Source organism: Carica papaya, chromosome 3 (assembly GCF_054855325.1).
Source record: "Carica papaya isolate Zhongbai chromosome 3, ASM5485532v1, whole genome shotgun sequence".
NCBI classification, from domain to species: Eukaryota; Viridiplantae; Streptophyta; class Magnoliopsida; order Brassicales; family Caricaceae; genus Carica; species Carica papaya.
The window spans coordinates 30,909,960-30,931,696 of NC_142311.1; the positions used below are offsets into that span (position 1 = coordinate 30,909,960).

General features: G+C 35.5%; 2 protein-coding genes across 2 annotated transcripts; one reads left to right on the top strand and one right to left on the bottom strand.

Annotated features, from left to right (window-relative positions):
* The first annotated feature begins 5,835 nt into the window (after window positions 1-5,835).
* LOC148268563 (uncharacterized) lies at window positions 5,836-6,344 on the top strand. Its single transcript, XM_088216093.1, has 2 exons — window positions 5,836-5,859; window positions 5,985-6,344. Exons 1-2 carry the CDS (start codon window positions 5,836-5,838, stop codon window positions 6,342-6,344), a joined length of 384 nt encoding a protein of 127 aa, XP_088072219.1.
* A 4,775-nt stretch (window positions 6,345-11,119) lies between these two features.
* LOC110819854 (nucleoside hydrolase 3-like) lies at window positions 11,120-15,527 on the bottom strand. The gene is made up of 12 exons (XM_022049175.2): window positions 15,016-15,527; window positions 14,679-14,858; window positions 14,490-14,600; window positions 14,082-14,415; window positions 13,805-13,983; window positions 13,422-13,709; window positions 13,121-13,243; window positions 12,818-13,015; window positions 12,428-12,681; window positions 12,137-12,341; window positions 11,752-12,060; window positions 11,120-11,674 (listed from the first exon to the last, which is right to left on the bottom strand). The coding sequence occupies exons 1-12, from the start codon at window positions 15,193-15,195 to the stop codon at window positions 11,369-11,371; spliced, it is 2,667 nt and encodes an 888-aa protein (XP_021904867.2). The 5' UTR covers window positions 15,196-15,527; the 3' UTR covers window positions 11,120-11,368.
* Window positions 15,528-21,737: the final 6,210 nt, after the last annotated feature.

A 21,737-nucleotide genomic window follows, 5' to 3' on the forward strand; every position in this document is an offset into this window, starting at 1 on the left:
AAGGAATTGTTTGGTTAGGGGGGGGAATAAAAAACCATTCTAGGAATTGCTGAGATTTGCAGATGAAGTTGTTTGTATATATGTGTATACGTATACGTATATGTGTATATATATATATATATATTTTTGCAAAGATCAGACAACATAAATTTGTTGGGGCTGTCTCTCTGTCTGTCCCAGCTGCCAACACACATTGGACAAAAACGTGGACACTGGTGGTGGTGTATCCCTATTATTAAGGGGTTGATATGTATACACACACGCATATATATATATATATAAAGTTCAATCTTAATCACCAAAACAGTGTCGTTTAGGTTTTTTTTTTCTTAAAGATAATATTTAATATCGATGTAAGATTAAGAATACAAGGAAAACAAAATCTTTTGTTGACAGCCTAACCAAACAATTATGTTGAAGCATCATAGCAAACCCATCACACCAATTAATCCCATATAATATAACGAACTTGTAAAGTAAAGTAAAAGTATTAATGGAGAACAAATATAAAAGTAAATTAAGTAAAATTTTATTATCCCACTTTACTTTTTGGGTAAAATAATACTTTTCTACTTTTACAAAATTCTAATATAATATATACATATATATATATATATGCATCTTTGAATGAAGGGATAAATTAGTGAAGTAAGTTAATGATGGATGATGTATAAAGGGTCAAATTTAGATAGATTGCAGAGCATTATAAACAAGTGAATATGATTCTCTTATATATATATATATATATATATATAGTATATAAAGTGCCTCCCTATTAAAGGAGCAATAATTTCTCTAGTTGTTTTTAGACTTACACGTGTAAGACTTTATTTATAATATGAAGGAATTGATTTGTTGGTAAACAATTTATGCTTAAATAGATTTTAAAAAGTAGTTTCAGTGTTTAAAAAAAAGCATAAAAAAGTTCTCAAATAATAGTAATAAGACTTTCATTGTAATATTCCGATCATGAAATTTAAGCTTGAGATGATATAATTTAATTTTTAAATAATAATAATAAAAGTTAATTAATTTTTTTTTTTAAGAAATATGAATTTTATATGAATTTAAAAATAATTTTAGAAAATATGATGAAATTGTAAATAAAAGGAGGGTATATTTGAAAGAAAAATTTGAAAACATGTGCCAAATCACAAAAAGGGAAATGCGGCCACGTGGAACAACCACGTTAGCAGCACAGTGAGTCAAAACGTGCCATGTGGCGGACACGCTGGCACGGGCTCTACGCGGAAGTCACGCAGGCGATCTGCGTGCTAGGGCGATCCAATGGCTCGTGCTCACTCTCGCGCGCACAAACGGTCTAGATTGACTTTTTGGATAAACACGATCAGACGGTCTACATATCTTCGATCGAACGACCCAGATTTATTTTCCTATTAGGCTCGATCGGACAATTGAATATGCACCACGCGGACCAAGATTGATGGCCCAAATCGAGGGAAGGAGAGTATTTAAGCACCTCTTTTACCGAAACCATAATCCTAGTCGCATGCCCGCTCGCTAGAGAAGAAAAAGAAGGGCGACCAGAGGAGAAGCCCAGCCACCGGCGCCGCCGCACTAGAAACCTAAATTGCGCTAGTGAGTGCGATTTTTCTTCCCATTCTTCTCATTTCTCTACTCTTTAACCCCCTAACATGTTTTTTTATGTAGATTAACTGAAAACAGTCGCGACCTGTGAGGAAAGAATGACGGAGCTCGGCTGAGCCGCCACACCAAAGACCGAAAAACGCTCTAGTAAGCCATATCCCCTTCTCGTTCACTCCGTTTTCCCCGTCCTTTAACCATATAACTTGTTTTTTATGCAAGGTGATTGAAAAAGCCACGAATCGCAAGGAAAGAATGGTGGAGCTTGGCTGAGCCGTTGCACCGGAGATCGAAAAATGCTAGTAAGCCTCAGTTTTTTCCCTTGTTTTGCTGATAGACACCTCTTAATCGTGAATTAAATAGGTTTCTATTGAGAACCGGCCAAAAATAGCCTGACTGAGAGGAGGAGCTATTAGAGAAGGAGGAACCGACGTAGAGAACGACGATGTCACCGTGCCAGAACCCAAACCCAACCCCTAGTGAGATTTTTTGTCCTTTTGGTCACTTTTTGCGTATTTTCACGCTATTTTTGACGTACATTTCAATTTTAGTAGAAAAATTCAAGAAATCTAAGAACTAAAAATTGTTGAAAAGTGTAGTGAAAAAGGTGATGTTCTAGATACCCAGTATAAGAATCCCTCACCCATTTTCCCCGTTATGGTAAAATTGAAGTTAAACTAATAAATGAATAGAAATTTCAGTTAATTTACAGTCCTCTAATTAATTAAAGTACAAGTTACCAATGAAGTAAGTAACTAGTCAGTTTATGTCTGTTTGAGTTTTAATCGTAGTAATTATTCCTACGGTTGTTTATTATGTTATTCTATTCATTGTATTGATTAATTTGATGTATTTATTCTAAATTCTACGGCGAACATCGCAAGGCCTCTTTATATATGTTGTCATGTCATTCAATTATGTGTTTAATACTTTTCTATTAGTATAATAAATGCTTATTTTACGTACTTATCCTAAAATGTGTATATATTACTCATATGTTATTGGGATATAGATATACGTGTCTCTTAAGGCTAAATAGTAAATAAAAGAAAAGATATGCATGAATTAATGGTGTTTAATAAAAAGACTTACCATGTGTCTTGAAAAAGAGTGTACGGACTTGGCGCATAGGGTAAACCTTACTATAGACGTTACCCTCAGTCGAACAGGGTTGAGAAGTCCCATTCCGGTTGATAATTATTTTAATTATGTTCGTACCATTGAGACGGTTGTGTGTTTTGGCATCCATTATCGGACGGGGTATGGGATGACTGTTTGATTATAGAATGAATGCTCATGTTCATGTGTAGTGGGGACCCCTATGGACCCCCAACGGCACCAATGGATAAGGTAAAATGATAAAAATAAATGTGGTGAGAATCTAGTTTTAGGAAATAATGAAAGGTTTATTGCTATATGTCTTTTGAAATGCGTATTGTAAATTATTATTTTGATTCTTACCTTAATAAATGACATTTAGGAATTTATAGGTGGGTTGAGAAAATATTAATGTTTTCAGTTAAACAAATTTTATTAAGAATGAACTTCATTAGTTGTTTTACGTTTTGTACAACTCTTTGATTTTTCGTATCAGTGTTAAAATATTAATATTCTTATTGAGCTAGTGTATCTCACCCTTTATTATTAACCATTTCAGATCAGGATGACCAAAAACCAGATCTTGAACAACGATAAAACTAGTTAGGAGATTCCCTCTCCTCTTCCTCAGTTTCGAGCAGAGGTCGATCACATTTATTTTCTTTATTACTCTTTTTTATTTAAGTTTTCTAAGAGCATTCCGTAGCCTTATAGGGTATTTTAAGTAAACTGTGCAAGAATGTAATCTTAAACTCTAAACTGCTTCTGCTAAATTATAAATTTTAGTATTATTTTATTCTACTATTTCTATGTTGTATTCTCGGAATCTCTAGTAGGTATTTGGGCTTTTACAATTGGTATCAGAGCCGCATTCTTTGGAACCATTCCTTGCACATATAATTGGAGTAATTTAATGTAACTCAAATATCAAACCATTGTTATAAAATATAAGTAAAAGAACATGAGGAGAGGAAGACCCCCACTAAATAAAATAGCCTGGGAAAGATCGTTTCGAGACGATGTTGATCGACTCTTTGAGATGCTTGAGAAACTCATCTCTGCCCAGTAGACCAAGGAGGAGAGAAGGGAGTTACCTGATCCCCCTCTACCACTGGCTCACCCCCACACTGAGAGGATCCGATACATGCACAGTATAACCTAGCTCTTCCACAGTATCATCTGACACCATTGTAATATAATCTGGTGCCTCCACCATACAACCTAGTGTCGCCATAAGGACATCGGTCCCTCCCCAGCATAATCCAATTCCCCTTCAGTAGGGCCTAGCTCCACCCATGATAGACCCGAGCTATATCGAGAGGTACAAGAGACTTAATCCATCTACAGTTGTAGGGGTATCCACTTTTGAAGAAGTTGAGTACTAGTTAGTAGAGACAGAGAAGGCCTTCGCAACCTTTGTAGTAGTTCCCGAACATAAGGTTGTCCTTGCCACTTACATGCTCGTAGATGAGGCAGGGCGTTAGTGGTAACTTAAACAAGCTATTCTATCCACTCCAGTCACTTGGGAACAGTTTTTTACAACCTTCAATGTTGAGTATCTCCTAGAACACCTCTGACATCTGAAGAAAATGGAGTTTTCATACCTGGTCCAGGGAGATTTTTCAGTATCAGAATACGTTCGAATATTCCTGGAGTTAAGCTAGTACTCCCCTGAGAGCATGACAGAAAAAGACAGGAAGGCAAGAAGGTTTGAATGGGGTCTTCTTCCTGAGATCAGACAACAGTTGTATGTCTTCAAGCTTGACACTTATTCAACGGTCTTAGTTAAGGCATAATTGATAGAGAGGAAGCTCCGTATTTTTCTCCCAGTAGTGGGCAACTCCAGGCCCCCAATTCCGCATTGCAAATTAGTACCTATTGCACTAAACCAATAGAATAAGAGGTCAAGGCCCGCAACTCAGGCTCCTCCCCAGGCCTTGATAGGAGGATGCGACAAGGTTTCCCAGCATTGTGGCAAGGATTATGGAGATCAACTTTACTATCATATATGTGGGAGTGCCCAGCACTATGCGAGAGAGTGTCCACAAAATCATAATCACACCAGACCCCCAGCCTATGACAAAGTCTACACACTCACTCAGTAGGATGTTGAGGCAAACCCAGATGTGATAAAGGTTACGTATACTATCTGTAACTACCTTGCACATGTCTTGATTGATACTGGTGCTTCATATTCTTTTGTTTCATATGCTTTTACTCAAAATTTAAATGTGTTACCTAAAAATCTTGATTCTGTATTATTTGTGTCTACACTTGGGAACGAAATATTACTAAGGAATGTTATATATAAAGTTTGTATAATAGAAATAACAAGTAGAGAATTGAGCGTAGATTTAATAGAACTTAGTTTTCATTGATGATATCCTAATTTAATCTACGAACAGATAACAACACACTCAACATCTGACTCAAGTATTATAGATTCTCAAGAAAAAGAAACTATATACAAAGTTGAGTAAGTGTGGATTTTGGCTTGAGCAGACTTCATTCTTATGACACATAGTATCGAAAGATAGAGTATTAGTAAATCCTGAAAAGATTAATGCAGTGATAGGTTGGAAGTAGTTGACCTCAATCAAGAAATTTAGAAGCTTCTTGGGTATGACAGATTATTACCGCAAGTTTGTAGAAAGATTCTTAAGTATAGCAACCCCCCTGACATAACTTACGAAAAAAAATATCAAGTTCAAGTGGAATGAAGAATGTAAAAAGAGCTTTTCAGAACTTAAGGAACGACTGACTATCGCACCAGTATTGACTCTGTCGAATAGAACAAGTGGGTATACAGTATACAGTGACGCGTCTTACTAAGGACTGGGTTGCGTTTTGATGCAACACAGGAAAGTCATATCTTATGGGTCAAGACATTTAAAAGTTCATAAAAAGAATTACCCCACCCATGACTTAGAATTGCTGCCATTATCCACACCTTGAAAATCTGGTGTCATTACTTGAATGGAGAAACATTTGAAATCTATACAAATTATAAGAGTCTAAAGTATATATTCACCTAGAAGGACCTCAACATGTGTCAGAGTCGTTAAATATAATTTCTTAAGGATTACGATTATAAGATCTTATACCACCCGGGTAAGGATAATGTGGTAGTCGATGCCCTCAGCAGGAAGAATGCAGGTATGTTAGCTCAAATAATGGTTTCTGAGTATAGGATGATAAAGGCCACACAACATATACAACTCTAAGACTTGAAAATGGGTATATGTCTAGCTCACTTAATAGTCTAAGTTGAGTTAATTTAGAGAATAAAGGAGGCTCAACTGACCAATTCTACTCTAGTAGCTCTCAAAAAGGACACAGAACAGGATTTGAATTCAGAGTTCCGATTCTCTGCAGATGAGTTGCTCAGGTTCCAAGATAGGTTGTGTGTTTCTAGTGACAATAAGTTGAAGAGAGATATCATGACAGAGGCTCACAGTTCAAAGTTCACCATGCATCTGGAAAGTACCAAGATATACCAAAGCATGCGGCCCCAATTCTGGTGGAGTGAGATGAAAAGGAAAATTGTTGATTTCTTCTCTAAATGCCTTATATGCCAACAGGTTAAACCGGAGCATCAACACCTAGGTGGAACACTTCAGTCACTGCCAATCCCAAAATAAAAATGGGAACATATCACCATGAATTTTATAACAGGATTGCCTAAGGCACATTCGAGACACGATGCGATCTGAGTGATTATTGATCGATTCACTAAGTCCTCTCATTTCTTGGCCATCAAAATAACAGATCCATTGAACAAGTTAGCTAGAATATGTATTCAAGAGATAGTCAGACTACATGGAGTTCTAGTGATAGTGGTATCAAACAAGGGCCACAGGTTCACCTCTAAATTTTGAACAAGCCTTCAACAAGCAATGAGAACGAAATTATCTCTTAGTACAACATTCCACCCCCAAACAGATGGACAATCAGAATGAATTATTCGCACACTGGAGGATATACTCAAGGCTTGTGTTCTAAATGTCGAAGGGCATTGGGATGACCACTTACCTCTGACAGAGTTCGCCTACAATAACAGTTATCAAGCAAGTGTTGGTATGGCTCTATATGAGGTATTATATGACCAACCCTGCAGGTTACTGATCTGTTGGGATGAGGTAGGTGATAGAAAATTGATTGACCCAGATCTTGTAAATGAGACCACAATGAAGATTGCCAAGATTAGAAAAAATATTCAAACGACTTAGAATAGATAGAAAAGTTATGTGAACACTCGAAAGAGAGATTTAGAATTTAAGAAAGGCGATTGAGTATTCTTTAAGGTCACCCCTCTTTAAGGGCATCGCCAGGTTTGGCAAGAGGAAAAAAGTTGAATCCCTGGTTCATCGGACCATTCGAAATTTTGGATAGGATTGGGATATCTACCTACAGACTAGCACTGCCTCCAGAATTATCCAGATTCTATAACGTCTTCCATGTGTTGATGCTGAGTAAGTATAACCTTGAATCCTCACATGCTTTGTCTTACAAGTCACTTCCATTTTAGGAGGATTTATCTTATGAGTAGGTATCAGTTGACATTTTGGACCGAAAGAACAGAGTGCTTTGCAAAAAAAAAAAATTTCATTTATCAAAGTTTTATGGCAAAATCACTCGCAGGATGAGACCACTTAGGAGTTGGAATCAGACTTCAGGGCTAGATACCTTCAATTGTTTGACTAGGGAGCAACAATTTAAGAGACAAAATTTTCTTAAAAGGGGGAGAGTTGTAATATTTCGAGTCTAAACTTTAGGCTCGAGATGACATAATTTAATTTTTTAATAAGAATAATAAGAGTTAATTAAAAAAATTTTTGATTTTTTTTAGGAATATGAATTCTTGATGAATTTGAAAATAATTTTAGAAAATAGGGTGAAACTGTAAATAAAAAGAGGGTGTATTTAAAAAAAAAGTTTGAAAACATGAGCCAAATAGCTAAAAAAGAAAAAGCAGCCACGTGGGATTGCTATGTCAGTAGCATAACGAGTTAAAATGCGCTGCGTGGCGAACACGCTGGCACGAGCTCCACGCATGAGCCACACAGACGATCTGCATGCCTAGGTGATCCAATGGTCCGTGCTCACTCCCGCGTGCATGAACGATGTGGATTGACTTCCCGAATAAGCGTGATCGGATGGTCCATATGTTTTTGATTGAATGGCCTAGATTTATTCCCCTATTAGGCGCGATTAGACGACTGAGGAGGCACCATGTAGACCTAAATGGATGGCCCAGATCGAGAGAAATGGAGTATTTAAGTGCCTCTTCCACCAAACCCTAACCCTAGCTGTACACTCGCTCGCTGGAGAAGAAGAAGAAGGGCGGCTGGAGGAGAAGCCCAGCCACCAGTGTCGCCGTACCAGAAACCAAAATCGTGCCGGTGAGTGCGATTTTTTCCCATTCTTCTCATTTCTCTACCCTTTAACCCGCTAATATATTGTTTTATGTAAATTAGCTGAAAACAACTACGACCCGTGAGGAAAGAACGATCGAGCTCAGCTGAGCCGGCACACCAGAGACCGAAAAATGCTCCAGTAAGCCATATCCTCTTTCCATCCACTCTGTTTTCCCCGCCCTTCAGCCATGTAACTCCTTTCTGATGCAGGGTGACTGAAAAAGCCATGAATCGTGAGGAACGAACAATGGAGCTTGGCTGAGCTACCGCACTGGAGATAAAAAAAATGTCAATAAGCCTTAATTTTTTCCCCTTTTTCTACCGATAAAAACCTCCTAATCATGAATTAAATAGGTTTCTATCTAGAATTGACTGAAAACGGCCTGACCAAGAGGAGGAGCTGCCAAAGAAGGAGGACCAGACGATGGAGCACGGTAGCGTCACCGTGCCGAAATCCCAACCCAACCCTCGGTGAAAGTTTTTGTCCTTTTGGTCATTTTTTTTGCATATTTTCACACTAATTTTTATGTATATTTTAGTTTTAATAGAAAAATTTAAGAAATCTAAGAATCGGGAACCGTAGTAAAAAAAGTGGTATTCTAGACACCGACCTAGTGTAAAAATCCATCACCCCTTTTCTCTGTTACGGTAAAATTGAAGTTAAACTGATAAATGAATGGATAATTTAGTTAATTTGCAGTCCTCTAATTGATTAAAGTATAGGTTACCAGTGGAGCAAATAACATCTGTAGGGATAATTACTACAATTAAAACTCAAACGGGCATAAACTGATAAATGAATGGATAATTTAGTTAATTTGCAGTCCTCTAATCGATTAAAGTATAGGTTACCAGTGGAGCAAATAATCGGTCAGTTTATGCCTGTTTGAGTTTTAATTGTAGTAATTATCCCTACAGTTGTTTATTATGCTATTATGTTCATTATACTGATTACTTTGATGTATTTATTCTAAATTTTACGGTGAACGTGGTAAGGTCTCTCTATATAGGTTATCATGTCATTCAATTATGTGTTTAATACGTTTCTACCGGTATAATGCATGCTTGTTTTAGGTACTTACCTCAAAATGTGAATTCATTACTCATGTGTTGTTGAGATGCAGATATACGTGTTTTTTAAGGCTAAATAATAAATAAAATAAAAGATATACATGAATTAATGGTGTTTAATAAAAAGGTTTACGAGGTGTCTTAGAAAAGAGTGTACGGACTTAGTGCATAAGATAAACCCTACCGTGGATGTTACTCTCAATCGAGCGGGGCTGAGAAGTCCCATACCAGAAGGGTTGAAAATTATTTTAATTACGTTCATATTGGACGATGTATTGAGGCGGTTATATATTTTGACGCCCATTATTGAACGGGGTATGAGGACGATCGTTTGATTATAGAATGAATGCTCGTGTCCACATATTGTGGGGGCCCCTATGGACCCCCAGCGGCACCGTTAGGCAAGGTAAAATGATAAAGATGAATGCGGTGGGAATCAAGTTTTGGGAAATAATAAAAGGTTTATTGCTAGATGTTTTTTAGAATGCGTATTATAAATTGTTATTCTGATTTTTAACTTAATAAATGACATTTAGGAATTTACAGGTGAATTGAGAAAATATTAATATTTTTGTGAAATAAATTTTATTAAGAATGAGTTTCATTGGTTGTTTTATGTTTTTTACAATCCTTTGATTTTTCGTATCAGTGGTAAGGCGTTGATATTCTTACTGAGGTAGTGCAACTCACCATTTATTATTAATCATTTTAGATAAGGACACCCAAGACCTGGATCCTGAATAAGAAGAAAACTAACTAGGAGATTGCCTCTTTACTTCTCCAGTTTCGAGCAGAGGTTGATCACATTTGTTTCTTTTATTACTCTTTTTTATTTAAATTTTTTAAGAGCATTCTTGTAGCCATATTAGCTATTTTAAGTAAACTGTATAAGAAATGTAATCCTAAATTCTAAACTGCTTTCGATAAATTATAAATTTCAGTATTGTTTTATTTTATTATTTTTGAATTATATTTTCAAAATCTCTAGTAGTAGTTTGAGCATAATTTGAATTTATTTAACATACTCCTCGTAATTAATATGTCTCCTCATTATATGAGATTTGTATGTCTCTCTCAATATATATATATAGATATATAGTTTATATATTTATATAATTTAAATTGTAAATAAAATATAAATTCTATTTATATTTACGGTTCTTTAAGTTTTTCATTTTAACATAATTGTTTAACTTTACATTTAATATATATATATATATATATAAATATCATGAATTGACAGTATTGATTTCTCATTTTTTAAAAATAATTTATGCATATAAAATAATAATTTTAATTATTTTAGTCATTAAATGATTTAGAAATTTTATCTAAAATTTTTTTAAAAATATTTAACATTTAAAATAAAAATATACATAATTTTAATAAGTTTATTCAAGAAAAGTAAAAAATAATTAAAGAACCACCACAATAATATTCTAACATATCAAAAACTAAAAAAATGAAGAAAATGGATATAATAAGACTAATAATAATTTAAAACTATTTTTAAAAATTTAAGAAATTAAAAAAGACCAATAAATTTTTGTTAATGGGCTGTGATTGTCGAAAATATGAGCCCGCGATTTTAATTTGAATATATGATGGTAATATAAATAGTGAGACAATGGCATCAATATTTAAATTAATACCTCATTTAACATAAAATATATTTTCTCAAAAATTAGTAAAATTATTCATTTTATTTAATGGAATTATTATTTTAATTCCAGTTACATATCTAAATTTCTTGAGAATTTATATTAATAAATATATTTAAAAAATTTTATAATATAAATATAATTATATCTATATTTATATAATAGAATAATCGAATCTGAGTTCATATCGAATTATTTACAAACTCCATACGGTCTTAAAAAACAAGAATTAAATCATTCCCAAATTAGAGTTTGTTCTTTATTAATTTAAGTTTGTTATCTATACTCACTAAGACGATATAATAAAAGAATATATCAAAATAATTTTTAGTAAATTTGGATCTTTCTCTTCCGAAGAGAATCACAATGACTGAACCAAATAAATTTCTCTGTCTTCTTTTATTTTTTCACACTTTTGCTTGTAATTTTTCATTTCAGATGAAGGTTGGTCGTTTCCGGCCTTCGTTAACACCAAATATCCAAATAAGTTGTTGCAATGCACATAATTAATAATGATCATTCAAGACCAGTTTGATTAGGTGGTGTTGTCCACTTTTTCATCTGCTCATCAAAGGATCCTACAACAGCAGACTGACTTTTACTCCTGAGCTGATCTACAAATATATCATAGTATGCTATAGCATCCACTTTTTCCAATACTCTCACCAATTTTCCTTTCTTCCGATCTATTACTATTTCTCCGTCTTTCGATTCAACTCCTTCGACAATGACCTTGATATGCTTGCCTTGCAAGGTAGGTTTTAGTAATGAATGATCACCAGCAACAAATACTGCACCTAAGATCTCTCCCAAGAAGGTTTCCTAAACCAAATTAATATTTATTAGTTAGTGATAATCGGAAAATTTAGGAACACGAAAATTTAGACACGAAGGTTTACCATGTGCCTATATATTCGACAAGTCTGCTGCAAATGGTGTAGTGTTGACAGCAAATTGTAAGCAAACTGAGCCTCTGGTGTTGCGTCCCTTGCCTTATACAGCCTTTCTAGCATGCTACGACATGAGCTTATGCTACGACGAGCTCCAAGTGGAATAATTGTGATATTGAGTCGAGATTCGAGAACTGTCTTTGCTGATAAAGGATCAAGATACATATTGAATTCTGCATGCTTATTTGAAGGGACAGTAAAGACGTCTCCTTTGGCCATGTTGCCATTCCTCATGTGTCCTCCAACAATGTATACATCCTGCAGTGGGATTTGAGATATATCTGGTTAGCCTTCATTTTCTGGAACTGTAAGATATAATTATATTCTTCATTACCTGAATTAGAGAGGTCAAATTTGTCCTATCCAAAATGATCCTTGCTAAATTAGTCAAGGGTCCATTGGTCAGTATTGAAATCTTAGATCCTTGATTCATATTTCCCACAACAGAATCCCAAATTTCCATTGCTAAAGGTTGCCTGAGTTCCGGGTGATCAGTATCCCGAGGAGCACCAAACTTCACAGAGTTTTCCGCAGTATACCTGGATGAAATTCAGCATTTTATTCCCAAACAACTTGGGCATAGATTGAGAGACAAAATTGCTTTTTACAAAGAAATTTAGTACACCTTCTAGGACTTCTTGGCAAGTCACGAGCCAGCCCGTAAAGAGTGTCTGAGTCCAGAAGTCCACCACTCCCTTGTGGGATGGCCTTAAGGTACTTGCAGTTTCCAACACCTGGGAAATCTGAGTCAGATTGTTGCATCGCGAACATTTCTCCGAGACCAACAGGGATGTCGTCGCGACCCATCATATGCAGCAAATCGTAGATTACATCTATTGTAGCAGGATTAGCCCATCCAGTCGGAGTCACTAGTATTGCCTGGATTCAGGTGTCATTTCTCTATGCATTTTGATATCTAAATAGCAGGGAATATGAACTAAACTACTCTATATCATTCAAATATATCAAGCTTAATATGATATCAAGGCTTCAACCTGTGAAACGTTCCTCTTACCTGAAGGTCAATTACTTCAACTGGCACTTTCAGGAGATAGAACAGTGCTAGGAAATCTCCAACACTCATATCCATGTCGAATATGAAAGGTTTCCCCGGAATTCTCGTTCCGAAATTTGCTTTGTGGAACACTTCTTTGTAGTAAGGAAACTGTGTTGACAGATTAAACCTTCCAGCTTGTTGAGGGAGATTTAGAATCTATGCCACCATAAACAGAATTTGGATTCTATCAGTATGCTATGTATAGAAAAAATTGAAGATCTTGAAGACATATGCAATAAGAATTACATACAGTGAACTTACATCCAAGAAGCTTTTGAAAAATTCTCTATCAAGCTCACTTTCAATATCCTTGTTGGGTTTTGCTTTTGTTGCAACAAGAACACGTACCCCCTCCGGACCATCTACCTCTTCCGTAAAACCATCCTACTTGATTGAACACGAACATATTTATCAGGAATAGTCAATCCGATTCTAAAGGCAGCAGATTTGAATTATGATCACCAATTCATAACCAAAAAGGTTGAAGGGAAGAGGAAAGATAAACCAGATTGGAAACTCGAGAAATCATTAATTCATCTTCTACAGAGTTGTTTTTTATTACCTTGCATCTCCCTTTCCCATTCTCCACAATGCAAAATGGATCTCTTACCCCTTTTTGTACATGACCACTATGAACTCCTCCTTTTTTTAAGTTGAACTTTGGAACTTTACGGCCATCAAAGAACGGGTTTGAGCCATTTGAGATTCCATAAGGCTCATTTGAAGTAACTACAGTTATATTCATGTATTCCATTTCAGCAAATTCATTTTCCCCATTACTCTTATAACTCGAATTACGCATGATTGAGATTGCTACACCAGATGTGAAAGAATCCCACATGAAGTAGCTCTGCATAGAGTTTAGCAGATCATATTCACAAACATTCTATTCTCCAAAATACAAGTACTGCAGAAGGTTTCTTGCGTTACAAGAAATTAACATACTGTATAGAAATGGTCATCAAACCAAGTGTCCCGTGCCATTTTCAATGACTGAAAGCAGTATTGTGCCTCATATGTGTACTGGTTCTGCTCGAATTCCTTGACGAACTTAGCATTTATCGGGATTGTATTTGTTGCATCGAGGGGAACAAGCGTGATGGGAATCCCGGAGTGGAAAACCTAGAAGAAAGCAATTATATGTGCAGCAAAGTTAGAAACTTATTTACAGAGAATTTTTCTTTTGCAGATTGTAAGTGCATATGAAAAAGTTTATGTATCTGGTAAGAAGCAATAGGATCACCGAAGAAGTTGAACTCTCCGTAAGGATTACTCTTATAGTCTGTGAACAGATTGCCATGGTCACCACACTGTCTTGGCTGGCAAGAAATGGAAGCATTTGGAGGGCAACAGCCAGTTGGATTTTTAGACCTTACACCACCTCCCATAATGTATATATGCTTAACATTCTTCTTTAATTGTGGATTACTCATGAGGAAAATGGCGAAATTTGTGTGAGCTCCCGTGAGTATGACAGTTACCGGACCAGCCGATACTGTGTCAATCATCACTTGTTGCGCAGTAGGTTGTCGGAGAGGAGAGTATCTCCTGCTACCCTACAGGGTTCATGAGCAGAACAATATCAAAACAGAACAGAACAGAGCAAGAGGTTTCCTAGTAAGTAGCATACCTGTGGAAGGAATGCTTTCCGCAGGCCATAGTTCGTATCAACATCTAATCGTCCTCCGAGACCTACTGGAATTGCTTGCCTGTATCTACAGCCTCCGGTTGTCGTCATCCCCTAATACAATCACCTCGAGGAATTATAAGAATCGGAACCAGGACAACAAGGCATTGTTTGGTAATAAAGAGAGCTAACCTGTTCAATTAAAGGAAGATATCCACCAACATTTCTGAGAATGGTGCCATCTGCTTTTATCCCACCTTCACCTCCCACTCCAACTGCTATATCGTCTCGGTCCATCATGTAAAGCATGTCGTATAACTGATTAACAGCATGTCCGGCATCAGTCCATGCATTTGCGCTGATAGTGACCGCCTGCAAAATGTCATTCAAGCTCTGAGATTCATCAAATTAATCTCTCATTGAAGTGAGTCAGAGAATTGGACAGGAAGAAAAGATAACTGGGTATTGTAAGTTACTTCATATATAAATAGATATATTATAGAGATGATAAGGATAAGTTTTTAGTGACCTCTAACTCAAATTCTGATCTGTTAAGCTTGAGGAGGTAGAAGAGAGCAAAGAAATCATCTGTATCAACGTCTGTGTCCAGTAGAATCCTATATGGTTGGCCTTGAACTGGGTAGAATTTTTTCTCAAGAAATCCTGCAATGAGTAGAAAAATTCCCAGAATTCTAATCCCCCACAACATTCTCTCTCTCTCTCTCTCTCTCTCTGTGTTTCAGTCACTCTGCTGATCTTGATCAAACCAAGAAGAAAGAAGAAAACGCTCATGCGTCAACCTCTACAATACAAGCAAGAAATGCTGAGAAAAAATGAAGATAAACATGTATAGTGAAGGATAGTGTTTGGACAGAGAGAAAAAGGTTGGTTGGTGGCATAAAAAGGCGAACAAACGAATCACAGAACAGTCTGAGGGAGAAAAGTGAGGAAGAAGACCCAGATGAGTCGTGAGTGGAGCGGTTGACCAGCAAAATGTCGTCGCGGATAAGAAAGCCGACCAGATGGAACTTCTCAATTCACTGCTGCTAGCAGAATCTTCAGCTTATATGTGTATTTAATATGTATCTATATATGTTTATGTCTATGTGCGTGTACTTATAGATGTGAGGGTACACATGAATGTATACGTACGTGTGTGTGTATATATATATATATATATATTATATACATCATAAATTTGCAAACAAATTATAATACAAGAAATCAAATTATTTACTTTTGAAAACTATTTTTCCTAGAAAGTATGACCAATAAAAATAGTACATATTTATCAATTACTAATTAGTTGGATATTTAATACATATCTTTTTTTACAAAAAATTGTATGTTGAATTAGGGTTTTGTTTTTATTTGTTGTCCTTTTTAAATCGTTTTCTGTAATATTATAATTAATATTTATGTATTATTTATTAATTAAAAAATATAAATAATATATTCTAGTACAAAAGTAATCAAATTATCATAAAATTATTAAAATATATTTAAAAAATTAATTTAATCACTCAAATTCTTCTAATATACTTTACTGACTGTAAAAAAAAAAAAATACATATATATTTTTTATGCCCGCAAATTTATACATAAAACATAATATATATATATAAGTGTATTAAATTGGGTGTGAACTCCTTTTGTTTTAAGAGTTTAAGAAAGTCATATCATCATATACTTTAAATATTATGAAGCGGCTTTATCATGTTGACATTTATTACATTTAGTTGAAATTAATTCTTTGAGAATGCTATAAGTCTTTTTTATACTTTACTGCAAGGGAATTTATATTATTTTAAATAAAAATTACCTAATTATTTTCAATAATGAAAATATTGACATTTTATACATAATTTTTTTCCTCATAATTCCATTACATCATTATGATAATATTTTTTAAAAAAATATGTTTTTAAAATATATTAATATTTGGAAATGCATAAATGTCTTTCTTTATATTTGATAAATTTTATCTTTTTAATTTTAAATCAATTTGGACATATATAATATACATATATATGTTTATGTATGTAACTCGCAATTAAAACCTACTATATACATGCACATAAGAAAATACAGCTCACAATAATTAAATTAAAGTAAATCATATTTTAACCACCAAACTAAACAGTAGTTAGTAACTACCACATTTAAATTATTAAGTGTTTTATAACCAACATTTAAAAAAGATTACATAAATAAGAAGCTTCTCCTATATATATATATATATATATATATATAATTCAACTGTGAGTCATTTGTCTCTCATGTTACTCTTCCTTTCTTTATCTTTATTTATATATATTTTTTTTGTTTTTTCTTTTTCTTTTTTTCCTTTTGAATAGTTATTTGTTCTTGTCATCTTCATTCTCTATCTCATTACCTATTTTTCTACTCTTCCAATCTTGTTACTTGCACACATTCATTATAAAATATACATCAAATATATATATCACAATGTATCAACTATTTAATATAAAATAAAATTATTCTTTTTATATGGTAGAATCAAGAGAGAAATTGTCTAGAAGTATCATAGTATTTGAGAATGATGTAAGTTTAGTAGGAATGATAACTCAAGAAGGAAGGAGCTGTAATGACCCCTAACTCAAAGAAAATGAATTTATAGTTTAAATGCGAACGCGAATAATAATGTTAGGATTTACATTCCTTACACAGTAAATTAGAATGCTCAATATGGATACGAGAATGTTCCTTTTATATTGGTTCATAAAAAGACAAACGGTAATTAAAAAAAATAAATAAATAGATATTTTAGGGGTTAACATTCACTAGTACTTGAAGGAAGTTCGGGAGATGAACTACTCACAACTCTCTTGCTGATCGGGATCCGGATATTGGTCTTCTTGATCTAAAATAGTTAACAAAAGGGTGAGGTATACTACCCCACTAAGAATATCAGACTAATCACTGATACAAAAAATCGAATGTTGGTAAAAATTATAAAACAACTAATGGAGACATTGATTTAAATAAACTCTAAAATATTTTATTCAATACTTACTATTACAGATTTTTCCGATAAGAACCTGTGAAGACAAATAATTAAGTGATATTTTAATTTCGTGCATAAGATCAGTAATTCTTCCTTTTAACCTACTTACTGGGATCCATGTGGGTCCGTAGGGATATCCCTTTATTTGTAAACCCAGTATCAAGATTTGACAATTAACCTGACCGTCCTCATATCTCGTTCGATAATAGGCGCCAAAAACATCATCGTCTCGATATTCCGTTCGGTATGAGAGTGAATCATATATTCCAAAATCCTTCGGTATGGGACTTCTCCGCCCCATCCGACTAAGGTAATGTCCACAGTAGGATTCTCTATGTACTGGGTCTATTCACTCTTCCAAGGATACCCAGTAAGCTTTCATTTATATAGATTATCATCATCCAAACAACCACCAACGCATATCAATATCTCATTTCATATTCACATATTAATTTAAACGACATTTAAGTAAGTGGTATAGTTTAACATAATTGAATAACTAAATAACCAAAATACTGAATAAATAATGCAGGAGGAACCAAATAATCGAGAAGACCATAAAAATTATCAAATTAAATACGCACAATATAATAGTAAGCAATTTAGGCAGTACAGAAAAATAAACAGAGAATCAGGACAAATGTGAACTAACTAGTTCCGGCTCCACTAATAACTTGTAATTATCTTTTTTTAGGGTTTTTTTAAGTTTCACAAAATACAAAATTATTAATTTAATCCTCAATTTACCATAACAGATAATAAGGTGAGGGATCCTTACTCGAATCGTATTTCGAAATGCTGTCCTACTCACTATGCCTCCTGATAGGGCCCAGGTTTCCTAAATTTTCTATGCAAAAATTAAAATACTCGTTACGTACCCAAAAGTATCCTAAAAACCTAAAATCAGTGTTGAAAATATTTTCTGGCCAATTTTAGGGTTTTGGCATGGAAGCGCTACCATGCTCCGGCGCCACTGCGGCGGTTCGCCTTGGCTTGATCGATTTTGGTCAGTTTTATATGTATCCTTATGGAAAAACACGTTAGGAGGCCTCAGTTGACTAGAAAATGAAAAAAAATAGTACCTACCAGTGGGGGGGTCTTCGGGTGTGGCGGTTCTGCTGGTTCTCCTTCACGGCTGGTGTTTCTTCTTCGGCTAACCTGCATAGAAAAGGACGGTGAACACAATGGTCAAAAAATTGTGTGAAACAAGAAACGGAAAGGGGGTCATTAGAGAGGGTTTAGGGTTTTGGTTGTGGCGGCTCCTCTGGGCTTTGTCCGCAGTTTTTGGCTCACCTGCAGTCCCGTATGCTATGATATGGTCATAGGGAGGCTCAAAAATGGATTTTCGAGCACAGAAGAAGTTTTTTTTATCTTTTTTGGCGGTCAGCGGTGGCTCTAGTGTGGCAGCGACCGAGGATCGGCCTCCTCTAGCGCCTAGTTCTTCTTCTTCAGTGAGGAATGAGGGACTACGGTAAGGTTCTCTTGTGATGCGATATTTAAATACCCATCTCGTATCGATCTGGACCATCCATTTGGGAATGCGTAGAGCGAGGAGGACCGTTCGATGATTTTTCGTTTAGACTAATTGCATGGACGGATCTGGGTTGTCGTTCATGATCAATCTCGTCCATCTGATTGAGTCTAAAGAAGAAATGCATCTGAGCTGTTCGTGTGTGTGCGATGCGATCTGGACCGTTGGATCGCCCAAGCACGCGGACCGCCCTCGTGGAGCCGATGTCAACCTGTCTGCCACGCGACATGCTCTGGTTTGCTCGGGTTATTGATTGGGCCGTCCCACGTGGCCAAATTTTTACTTTTTGCGATTTAACCTTCTATTTTTAATTTTTCTTTCAAAAATACCTCATAGATTTAAAATTTCACCCTTTTTCTCTAAGTTATTTTCAATTTTGTCCATAATCTATAGTTCTCTAAAAATTCAATAAAAATAAATTAAATTAATAATTTCTTTATAATAAAAAGAAAATTTTGGGTAGATTTTCAGTTCCGAGTATTACAACTCTCTCCCCCTTAGAAAGAGTTAGTCCCTCAAATTTATCATCCTCTCACTCAGTTGAACAGCTAAGGGTACTGGGCTCTAAAGTCTGATTCCAGTTCCCAAGTGGCATCTCCCTGCATATGATTCTATTATAGAATCTTGTTAAAAGAAATTTTTCAGTTGCGAAGTACTCTACTCTTCTAGTCTACAATGCCTACCGGTACCTCTTCATAAGATAAATCATCCTCAAGTGAAATGAGCTCATAAGACAAGATATGTGAGGGGTCCGGATTGTAATTGCGTAGCATAGACACGTGAAACACATTATGAACTCTGGACAACTCTGGAGGTAGTGTTAGTCTATAGGTGGTTGTACCAATCATGTCTAAGATCTTAAATGACCCAATGAACTGGAGATTTAATTTCTCCCTCTTGTCAAACCTATTAATTCTCTTGAAATGGGTGACCTTAAGAAATACTCGATTGCCTTTCTCAAATTCTAAATCCCTACTTTGGGTGTCCGTATAACTCTTATGTCTGTTCTGAGCGGTCTGAATATTCTTTCTGATTTTAACTATCTTGGCTGTAGTCTCCTCTACAAGATTCGGGCTAAACAATTTTCTATCGCCCACCTCTTCCTAACAGATCGGTGACCTACAAGGTCGGCCATATAATGCCTCATACAGGGTCATGCCAATGCTTACTTGATAGCTGTTATTATAGGTGAATTCTATCAAAGATAAATAATCATCCCAATTGCCCCCGAAGTCTAGAATACAAGCTCGGAGCACATCTTTCAGGGTATGAATCATCCTCTTTAATTGTCTATCGGTTTGATGGTGGAATGTGGTATTAAGGGATAGTTTCGTTCCTATGGCTTGTTGAAAACTAGACCAAAATCAAGAAGTAAACTTCGGGTCTCTATCGGATACCACTGTCACCAGGACTCTATGTAACCTGACTATCTCCCAGATATAGATTCTTGTTATCTTGTCCAAGGGGTCAGTCATCTTGATAGCCAAGAAGTGAGAGGACTTGGTGAGCCGGTCGACAATTACCCAAATAACATTATGTTCTGAGTGTGCCTTAGATAACTCTGTCACGAAATTCATTGTGATATGTTCTCACTTCCACTCCAAGATTGGTAATAGCTGAAGTAACCCACCTGAACATTGATGTTCTGCCTTAACCTGTTGACATACTAGACACTTAGAGATAAAGTTGGCTATCTCTCTTTTCATTTCGCTTTACCAAAATCGAGATAACATACTTTGATACATTTTATTACTTTCGAGGTGTATGACAAAATTTGAGTTATGAGCTTCTGTCATGATGTCCTTTTTCAGTTCACTATAATTTGGAACACACACCCTGTCCTGAAACCTGAGCAACTCATCAACATAGATTCAAAATTCTGGATTTATTCCTTGTTTTGCATCCTTCTTGAGAGCTACTATGGTGGAATCAGTTAATTGGACTTTCTTTATTGTCTGGATCAATTTGAGTTAGACAGTTAAGTGGGCCAAACATGTAACCTAGTTCAAGTCTTGAAGTCGTCTATGTTGTGCAGCCCATATTATCCTACATTCAGAAACCATTAAGTGAAATAACATACCTGTATTTTTTCTGCTGAGTGCGTCGACTACCACATTGTCCTTACCTGGGTGATATAAAATATTGCAATCGTAGTCCTTGAGGAGCTCTATCCAACACCTTTGACGCATGTTGAGATCCTTCTGAGTAAATATATGCTTCAAACTCTTATGATCTGTGTAAATCTCAAAAATCTCCCCATATAAGCAGTAGTGTCAGGTCTTTAAGGCATGGATAATAACGACCAATTCCAAGTTGTGGGTGGGGTAATTCTTTTCATGACTCTTCAACTACCTGGATATATAGATTATGACCTTCCTATCCTGCATCAGAATACAACTCAATCTCAAGTATGAAGCATCACTATACACTGTGTATCCACCTGTCTCACTCGGTAGAGGCAACACGGGTGTAGTAATTAACCACTTCATGAGTTCTGTAAAGCTCCTTTCGCAATTCTCATTCCATTTAAACATGACATTCTTTTTTGTTAGTCGGATTAATGGAGTGACCAGACTAGAAAACTCTTCTACAAACCTGTGGTAATATCTTGTCATTCACAGGAAGTTATGGATCTCCTTAACCGAAGTTAATTTTTTTCAATCAAGTACTGCCTCAACCTTATCAAGATTTG